General features: G+C 28.8%; 1 protein-coding gene across 1 annotated transcript; it reads right to left on the bottom strand.

The window, feature by feature from the left end:
• Positions 1-692: 692 nt before the first annotated feature.
• Positions 693-9878, bottom strand: LOC143223584 (uncharacterized). Its single transcript, XM_076451712.1, has 3 exons — positions 9720-9878; positions 7332-7556; positions 693-2720 (listed from the first exon to the last, which is right to left on the bottom strand). The coding sequence occupies exons 1-3, from the start codon at positions 9874-9876 to the stop codon at positions 2581-2583; spliced, it is 522 nt and encodes a 173-aa protein (XP_076307827.1). The 5' UTR covers positions 9877-9878; the 3' UTR covers positions 693-2580.
• Between the last annotated feature and the right edge of the window lie 1009 nt (positions 9879-10887).

Below are 10887 nucleotides of genomic sequence, written 5' to 3'. Positions count from 1 at the left end.
TTCCTCAAAGTTACATAACTTAATAATATTTCCAAATATAAGTAGAAACAAAGATTAATAAACAAATCCAGAAAACTGAATGGGATAACAGTTTCTTGAAAGTGTTAATAAAGTTGCAACACTAATATAACTAAATTTTTTTCATTAACTTCTTAAGCTGAAAATATAAACAAAACTAAGCCATTATTATAATTAATTACAAGAGTAACATCACTAATCTCTCAGCCCTTTCACAACGGGCTTGGTAAAATATATACGAGTTCATCTACATGTTTGCACATGTTAAGTATTTGCACTATAGCATTTGATACAACATGTGTATCTTCACAAAATTTGGTAGTCTTTTAATAAAGAATTTACTAAAGATTTGTCTGTGAATATATCAAGATTGTTTCTTTACTAGCCTTAGCAGAAGGTGATTTCAAGTTACAATTAAAAAATATTCTTCATTCCAAAAATCTCAAATATTACTTACATAATTTCTAAAAACTTCTAAATATATTTCAAATGTTTGTTTTCAGCAAGACTTTATATTTTATGTTATTTTCTTTACCCTAACTGTGCAAGGTCTGTCACTTGACCAACCTCGTAACCATCATAAAAAAATTAGAAAATAAATATACATTATGCTTTTTTCATGCTAAAACAGCTACATATTACAAGAAAATAAAATGTTTAGCCTAAGTGGCTTATGTCTCATAATACTATATATTTGTTTACTATTTTTTATTATATTGACCTTCCAGTCAAGCTTAGCTAACATTACACAACTTTCACTGATGTGGTACATGTGCACTCATGTAACATATTCAGTAATATAAAACTGACCTTCAGTCTTCCATGTCTTGGCTGTGTTTTAGTGGACTATTATTTAGTAACATAGTCACATTTCAAATATTACAAATTATATAGGTACATAGATTATCACTATTTACAAATAAATTATCAAACTTATTTTTCTTAAAATACAGAACAATAGATAAAGTAAACAATTATCTCTTCTAGTCATAACCTTTGAATTTGGTTGTTGCTGCACATAGCTTGCTTGCTAAGTCCCTTTAAAATTTCACACGTGGAAGATATCAAACAATGTTTTTTTTTCTTTAGGTTTTATACATACAGTTTAATAACCAAAAAAACACTGATAACTATACTGATGAGCTTAGTAACTAAAATGTATTTAGGTTTAAAAAATATGAAACATTGAGTAGATTAAAGACACAACCTAACCTCTTGAAATCTTGGTTCAAATGAATGTGATAGCCTTTTCACAGATTAAAATGGCCAAGAAAACCCCTCAGGAAACATTCTAAATTGTTGATTGGTTATTCACATACTATAATATTGAAGTAAATGTGTATAAGAGACTGTTTCTAAAAATAGAAAGAGGTAAACGAGTCTAGTATGTTTGATTCGGTACATAAGCCATTTCTCAGCAAAATAAAAAGATACAAAGTTCTCATTTTATATTCCAGCTTGTCAATATTAGTAATTTAAGTTCCTAAGTTATACAAAACTACAGACTTGGTATTTTGACATCACAAACATCTAATTTTATCCAGTGTTGCATTTAATAACATACCATGTGACTCACTGAAATCTATATTTAGGCATGTTCCTTTGATATTTACTTCTAAATTAAGAAATTAACTTGTATATAACATTAAAATTTGAATTATAATCTATAATTTGATTCCAAACTTACTGACATAAGTTCGTAATATAGTTGTTCAATAAAATTTTGAATGCAAATCAATAGGATGACATGGCCTTTGACCCCTGGCCTGTTGCAAAAGGGTTAAACAATTCACCTTTTGGAAATTTTAACCTACTTAGAATGCTAGATTTATATTTTATATAACTAAATATTAAACCTAGAAAATTAGTGAGATATGTTAATCAAGTGATTATTGAAATAATTAAGTTATTACATTTAACTTATTGATTCACACAAGTTGGTTAAAAAAATTTAATATTGCAAGTTTGAGTTACATATCTAGGTTGGGAAAAGAACATATAGTTCATTATGTAGCTTTTTGCTTAACAACAAAGATAACAGCAATATATCAATAACATGAATAATCAGAATAATAAAAAGTATTAATACCAGGAGGTAATTTCAATTAATTATTGATTATTCTTGTGAGCTATGGCACTAAATCAACTAATTTTGAGCAAAATTGAATTAATAATAATAATAAAAAAGATTACTGAGTAGTTATTATAACTCAATATAGTAATAATCAGAAACACTAATTTGAATAAGTTTATTATTTTTGTGACATTAACACAGTTAATTACAATTGTGATTAATTGAGTACCTTACATCACACTAATCAATGTAATCCTTTCCTATCCTTTTGCCTCTTCCAATACATCCTTAAATGAATTTGTGATTTGGTGACATTTTCTTAATCACCAAAAGCTCCTATGGTTCTTGAGATTTTGCACAGGTACTTCTCAAACCAAGTTAAAAAATTTCTTCCATACTTCTGTACTGGCTTGATTTTCATTTTAACATATTAATTTACAAACACCATACAGCCATGTAATTTACTTATATAAACTTGCTGTTTTTAACTATTCTATTGATGTAAAAATAAAACTTGCCAACTTATACAAAGGACATATTTTTTCCTTTTCTTTATCTTTATCACCCAAGACTAACTGCTTCAAATCAGCTTCAATTTCTTCAACACTTCTGGCTTTCTGAGCAAGTTCTAAAAATAAAATTTGTTCTAGTAGTTCTGATTATTAAACAACTATGACAGTTTTATGGTAAATTACACACACACACAAACACAGATCTTCAGTTTCAACAAGTAAATACTGCCACGTTTCTGTAAAGGTGTTTAGAATTCTTTCTACTTTATATGTAAAAAAATCAGTGTATACTTCACTTATGCCTTTAACCCTTAAACAGCAGCCATCATCTACTGATGTTTTCTTAGAAAAAAGCTACCATAATCAATTGATAATTTCATTCTTTTTGCTCATACAGGCTGAAAACATTAGCTGGCAAAACCCTCGCACCGTAGTGACCGCACCCATTCAAAGAGTTGCATACGAGTCATTTTGTCAGTGTAAGTCATGAAGCAGAAAAGCAAGGATGCATCAGAAAATATTTTTTATTAAAAGATGAAACTGAAGCATGAGCACATGATAATTATTCCAAAGAAGAAGAAAACCTTTTAGATTTTTCATCATCATCAAATTCAATTGTTTTAAGCTCTGAATGTGATTTAAATAGTGAATAAAAATCCATAAGTGAATTAGAATCCATTGGTTCCAAACAGGTAAGGTGTCACAATTTTGATCCATTTATTCATTCTTTTGATAGCAGAAATGCTGGACTCACAAATATATATATATATATATATATATAAATTTAGCTCTAACTAACATGAATTTTTTTACTGTTGTATTTGTTCAAGTATAATGAATTATACTGTACAAGAAACAAACAGATATGATGAGTTTTGTAAATCCTTGAATTCTGAAGAAAGTGAAAGTTATATTTCTTCTACTTCACGAAATAAGAAATGGGAGGAAATGAACACTTTCTTTGCTCCAGTGATTCTTATGCTATGTGTAAAAAGCATGCATTGACTGATTATTGGAAGAATGATCCCCCTTATAGGAACTCCAATTTTTCCAAAATACATTACTCGAGATTGATTCAGGGAAATTCTTACGTATTTGCACTTTACAAATAACAAAGAATCAAACGCAAACAATTGATTATGGAAAGTTCGAGAAGTGTTTACAATGGTGAAGAATAATGCTAAGGAATCTTTTTTCCATTGCAAAAAGTAGTTATCAATAATCTTTGATTCAAGTGTTGGATTGTTTTCAAGCAATACATTCCAAGTAAGCATCATAGATTTGGAATAAAGATCTTTGTATCATGTGATTGTGAGACTGAAATTATAATATACATGATTATTTATTCTGCAGATGTCCATAAAATCTCCAATTAGGATTTTCAGGATCAGTTGTCAAGCAATTGATGAAAGACTACCTTGGAAAAGATCATTGATAAATATTATACAAATCCAGACTTATGAAACTTTCTTTTTAAAAATAAGACTGGTTTAGTGGAATAGTTAGAACTAATCAGAAGAACATGCCTAAATTTGAACCTCTGAAGAAGAGAGATGTTGAGAGCAAGAAGCAAGGGAATATTTTAGCACTTCAATGGAAAAACAAACATCCTGTAACTTTGCTTAGTACAGTACATAAAGGTGAAATGAAATACAGTGGATGGGATGATTACAAAACTAACTACCAATAACCAAACCTAATATGGTTTTAGTTTATACTTTCAACGTGAGGCTAGTTGACAAAAGTGACATGCAAATTGGACAAATTGATTTCCTTCATAAATGTGTTACAAAAAGGTTTTTTTTTCACCTAATTGATATCTCAATTTTGAATTCTTATGACATGTATTTAGTAAAAACTGGCAAGAGCCATCATTGAGGCAGTTTAGTTACAATGTAATTTACCAATACTGGAAAAGTGTAGAAGGGTAACAAGACCTTTCCTAGGAAAACATAGCCTTACTGTCCCTGATAGTTGTTGGAAAAGAAGCATTTTCTTGGCACTTTTTAGAAAGCATTCCATCCTTAGGAGCTAGAAAAAGTGGACAAAGACAATGTCACATATGTATGCATGCAATACAAAAAGAAAAGCAGCAAAAGATGGTGACTACCTGGTGTAAAGATTGGAGAGTTGCACTGTGAATTGGTGAATGTTTTCATAACTTAAAAGGAATTTGAACTTGTAATAAACAAGTCTTTATTATGCTTTTATTTTCTTTCATATTTTGTTCAAAATGCATAATAAAAATACTAAAGACAATTTTTTTCTCCAATTGTTTATGTTTGTGGTGAGCTGCTACCTACAACATTCCTGCTGTTTAAGGGTTAAAACTCATACCACTTATATATACTCTTCAAAAAAAGAAACGCAAAAGGGATTTTTTTTTTATTTTAAAGAGAAATATATGTAATAACGTTACAAGCTCAGAGTATGTGATGTTACACGTGTTAAGGCACTGATAGTCAGACCAAAATGACAATAAAAGTTGTGCAATTTGATTCCACAGGATGTGATTCGTCATCTCATCGCTTCCATGGGCAGGAGATGCCAAGCAGTTATTGATGCTCACGGGGAGCATACTCGTTATTGACGTTGAGTGACGTTAAACTTCACCTAGTGAGCTGGACTTCCCTTTGCAGATTTTGGATGTTCAGCAGTGAATGTGCAAAGTTTCACACATGTAATACAGAACTACCCGGAATAAACTTGTGAACAATATGTCTCAAATTTTGCCTTTTGCTTTTATTTTTTTGAAGAGTATATAAACACTAAAAGCACATAATACTAATGATACCTTTAATACCTTTTATATATATTTTACACTTTTATTATACTGTTTACTCAGTATACCAAAGTCTATAATTAATATTAGTTTAGAAGCTACTTGAAATATTATAGAAACCTGATTTTAAAAAAAACAAACAGCTTGTAACCATCAATATGTGCATACTGTAACAGAATGTAATTCTTCATGTAATCTGGAAAGCTTTAGATACAGTACTTTTATTAACAATTTGTTTATGAATTTACAAAGTTTTTAACAAGTTAGTCTAAAAGAAAAGTGCTTTTTCTTTTAAAAAAAAGTTATTTTTATTTTACACTTTCCATATTTCATTTGCATAACCTCTGGGAACTTGCTAAGTGAATATAAAAAAATAAACTTTATGTTTTATATCTTTTTCTCTCTATCCTATTACCAACTGTAGCAAAATTATCAATGCACAGGGAATGGAATGTGAAAAGTGTAACATGAAAAACTAATAATACTTTTATTCTTTCTGAATAAATTTTTTGTCATGAAATTTTCAAATTAATCATCTACATTATTTCAACTGTTTACCTTAACACATTTGTTTTATTTTAGATTTATGGTTTTATTATCTGTAGTTTGGCCAGTGGACTCTGTCAAAAGCAACAAGTCACATTGGAAGGCCATTAATCTTTATTTATCAGACTATGTAAACATCATGTAATACTTCATTTGGTCTTAATTGCTTGTAACCAGCACTGAATATTTGGAATCTTCGGATAATGATAATTCACATAGCTCTCAAATACGTATCTTCTGACACAAAAATAAATCAGGCACGAACACAGAATGTCCCAAATGTACTAGAATTTATGTGAGGAGTTAACAGAATCTTGTTATCTATTTATAGCTAAATTGGGAAGCCAGTTTAATTTCTAAGTTATAAATAGATGAAAAAAATTCTGTTGGCTTCTCAGAATTGAACAAAATGCATCACAAAGGATCTGAGGCCAGATTTTTACTTATGCTTACTAAACAAAAACAACTGTGGCACATTTTAAGCAAAAGCAAGTATGTTCTTTTGTTTGCAACAAACATGTTCATCAGGTAAGTAACCATTATTAGATAATAGCCTTAAAAGCTATGAAAAAATGAGATATGATTCTCCATTGAGCATGAAAATATATTTATACCTCAGCAAACTGAAAAGGCAGAATATTTATATCCTATTATCTTACTTGTAATTACTTACAATTTGAGTTTTTTAAGTAATTGTACACTTAAAACCCCATATTTGGAAAAATATAACCACTATAGGAAGAATTCAAAGTGTGACACAGAGAGTGAAGAACAAGTTTTTAAATATTTCCTTTTGAAAGTGAGAAATCAAAACTTTCAGGTAAACAAAATAAATTTAAAACTAATTTTTTATAACATGGTATTTATATACATTGATAATAAAGCTGTTTAATTAAATGTTGAATAAAAGTGTAAAACATCATGAAATGGGCATTTTACCCAATCAATAGACAGAGTTAACTGGTGTAAGACTTAAATGAAATACTTCACTCAAACACACACAAATTAATTAGTAAATTCATGTTAATATTACTGTGATAAGTCAGGCAATTGTCTATCTTTTCAGGCTTTAAATCTATTTCACATTTAATATGCTGTAGGCTCACAGTAAAGTAGATTTTCTGTAGTCTTAATACTGAATGTATGTCTGTCATTTACAAATTAATATTCTGGATTCAGATTAAAACGTTATACCAAAAAGAGTTTCATATGTATACATTGTTTCTATACTTGGTTGGCTCTTGAACAAGTCAACATTCTGAAAACAGTTACAATTTTGTTTGTGAAGTTTTTACTATGCCAATGTGAAAAATTTATATCTGTAAATATATGCTTAATAATCATAATAATCAATTACTTTTCAAATATTAGTGTTCCTGATAAAGAAAAGATATTTGACCTTTTTGTTTCAAAATAGCCATTTCTGAAGTGTCACCATTAAGAAAGGGTTGGACATTGATATTGGCATTTTTCAGGATGTCGAGAATATTTCTGTCTTCTCTTGGTTTGCACTGCTGATACTGTGGAGCTGTACAAGAAGAGTTCTGACAAACCTGCACATCGTCTTGAAATAAATTCTGTGGCAATGAATGGCTTACAGGAAGAAAAGAGGCATCTGAACTGTCTATGGAAGGAGAACTCAATCAAAGAATGAGAAACATCAATGTCTTATGAGAGAAATAAAATTTTAGAGACAAGGTTAATTTTAAATTTCTTTCAGAGGTTTATAAAACAACAAATATGTTAATATTTCCAAATATTATCACAATTCTTTAAATATGAAAACCAAACATACCTTTACAAGATCAACAACTTTTAAGGAATGAAAAGTTATAATTATACTAAAATAACAAAATAAGTGTGTAAACACAATACATTACAGTAACCATTCATAACTACCACAACACAATGCCTGTATCACCATGTCATGCATCCTAACATAAAATATACTTCTTTCACAACAATATGCCATAAAGCATAGAATTACTACTTCAGAAAATTAATATAGTGCATAATAACTCTTTTGATATGAAAATGTTATTGGGGCACAGCTGTCCTATTTAGGCTGTAAGAAAGGCATGTTTTAGCATAAAGAAAAACATTCAATGCAAATATCTTTGTTTTAATCCTATTTCTACAGATAGACCAAAGTACACATTTCATGATCTTGTATATTCAAAATTTAATTAACTGTTTTACTGTCAATGTATAGATAAAACTTGCTATCAAAACCAGTTAACAAACTAAAAGTTAATATCTTTATTTCTTAAGTTTAGATGGAAACATTTAAGTAATTCTCAACCTTTCCTTGTATGTGGATCAAAATGCTTGTTCATCCCAACTGGCTCACTATTTGTTTTAGAATTCCTATCTAACACCATGAATTTACTGTAAATTACTGATTTTGGTACAGACATCACAAAAGTATAGGTTTACTTTTTTAAATACCTGTACTTTTGTTTATGAAGACAAACTAAAAACCCAGACCAACCTATCACATTTTTGATTTCACAAATTGTCAATAAATTTCTCCAATGCTTTCCATTAGATAAAGTACAACAAACAGAAAGGTGAAGTTTTAATTCACCATATGATGTATAATGATATCTTGTTTTTAGTATAAATATTTAGTCCTTTAGCCTACATATTCAAAGTTGCTGTCAATGAGTTCAGATCAAATAGTTAAGGCAATTATTTTTAAAGCACTTATATCTTAGTTAAAGTACAGTTATAAAGATACTGTTTACTTTGTGTGCACATTCTTATTTTGTCTTCTTAAGTATGTATGAATCTGAAAAGAATAAAAAAATATTTGCTATCACTATTACACAAAAAATGTAGGCTTTAGGTTTAAGTTTCACAGGTGGGCTTGACAGTAAAGGCACCAAACTAAGTACCAAAGTTATCATTTTCTATATACATCTTTATTTATTGATGTAAAAAGGAATAAAATTAAAATATTAAAAACTTATAAGGTTGGATATTTGATAATGAAAAAATTAACAGAAAACATTTTCCAACAAGTATGTTTGATGAGTAGTTCATATTTTATCATTCAATATGGTTACAGTATGTTAGCTGTTTGCTGTGTGATTTACAGCTTCTACTGTGTGATTATTAGCTAGATATGATTCAATAAAACAATAAATTTAAATGAAAAGATGTCTATGATAAATAAGTGTAATTTTCTGTTGCAATCTGCTGTAACTATATATAGAAAGAAAACAGAAATCAATTTAGATTTATTTATTTTTGGGTGGTGCTTACAAGGTTGGTAAAATCAAGCAAGTCTATACAAAGTTAGGATAGATAAAATATTTTCTGAAAATAGCAACTTTATATTCATTTAGAGATTTTATTTAAATGAACTTTGAAAATTGTAAAATATATTTTAATTTTAAAATCAAAATCACCTTGCACTTAAGACTAATCAACACTGACTTCATACATTTATAGATAAATTTTTAGTAAAAATATTACGGCTTGAGTGTAATCAGACTTACTGCCAGGACCTCTTACCTTTTCACAGCTATTAAAAACATGTTAAAACTAATTCGAGCAATAATGTTTTATGTGACACACTTTAATGTACCGATACATAAGAAGTAATGTTTTAAAACTGAGAAGGTATTTATCTTTGTGTAGTGCATCTATACATAAATAGGCACATACAAACATTTTGTTAAAACAAACAAAAAAAAACATTTAAAATGATCGCATGACTGGTGTAAAACTCATGTTATAAAAGTGTATGAAATCTAGCTTTAGAACTTTAAAACAATCTTACCTTCCAACATGTTTACAACCAATTCACTTTGGAAATATGAATGCTGACTACCAACTCCTTTAGTTAAATTCTGAAACCAACTGCTAAATCTACTGTTTTCTAGTGGAATATTAGGTTTCAGTTCTTCTGTGTTATAATTCTGAAAATAAACATGCATTATGTACCTTCGTATAACCATAGCTGAATTACAAAATTTCAGACTCACTACTATAAAACAAACATGTCATTGATTCTTGTCTAATTATCTACAATAAAGAAATGTATATACCTCCAATCATATGTAGAATCCATTACAAGTTCTTTTCTATTTGAATAACTGTTCATCAGTAGCTTACTTTTTCTAGTAAATACATTTTCCAGACCAGTGAAGCAAACTTTTCTTGCCTAATTTTAGGTTCAACAAAGCAAAATATATACTTTTCTTTGTTTTTTTTTATCCAGGACAACATTTTACAATGGGCCATCTGTAGTACACTTGCCTCAGGAACTGAACCTCAAAACTTTAGTTTTAACTCTTCAAATTTATAGCTGAGTTATCACTGAGAATTTTATTTTCATACATCTTCAGATGTGCTACTAATTGAATAGTTTATGTACATATATATAAAGTTTGTATTATATTTTGTTCCTAAACTGACCATAATTTGTCTACTTCTACCTGCAAGTTATGTTTTATGTAAGGTAGATTGACTTTTACTTTGAGTACATTCACTTGTGTTGTTTGAGGAACAAATACCAGATGAGGTTAATTTATCTTTCTTTAGGCTTAAATATATATTAACCTTCATGATACCAAAACAAGGAAGCAACATATAATTTATAACCTTCAACTAAACATAACTATTATTTCAGGAGCATGTTCAGTCTGAAATATTTCATTGAAGTCAAATCCTGGAGTAGGACCTCTAGATTTTCTCCATTTTCAGAGTGCTCAATTTTATCATTGATCTCCATTTTCTTCAGATTTATCTCCAACTGGCACATTTGCTGTTACTATATTTAAAACAACAACACCAAGCCCAATACAATAATGCCAGTCAGGAAAGTTTTACAAATCACAAAATTTTAATGGGTCATACTTTTTATTTTACTATAAAATAGCCTTCATTGACAGCATAATTTGATTTTTCAATATTGTAGTCTTTTTTATTTATTTTTTACACATAGG

Source organism: Tachypleus tridentatus, chromosome 8, assembly GCF_004210375.1.
Source record: "Tachypleus tridentatus isolate NWPU-2018 chromosome 8, ASM421037v1, whole genome shotgun sequence".
Classification (NCBI taxonomy): Eukaryota; Metazoa; Arthropoda; class Merostomata; order Xiphosura; family Limulidae; genus Tachypleus; species Tachypleus tridentatus.
This window is presented reverse-complemented; position numbering and strand designations above follow the sequence as displayed.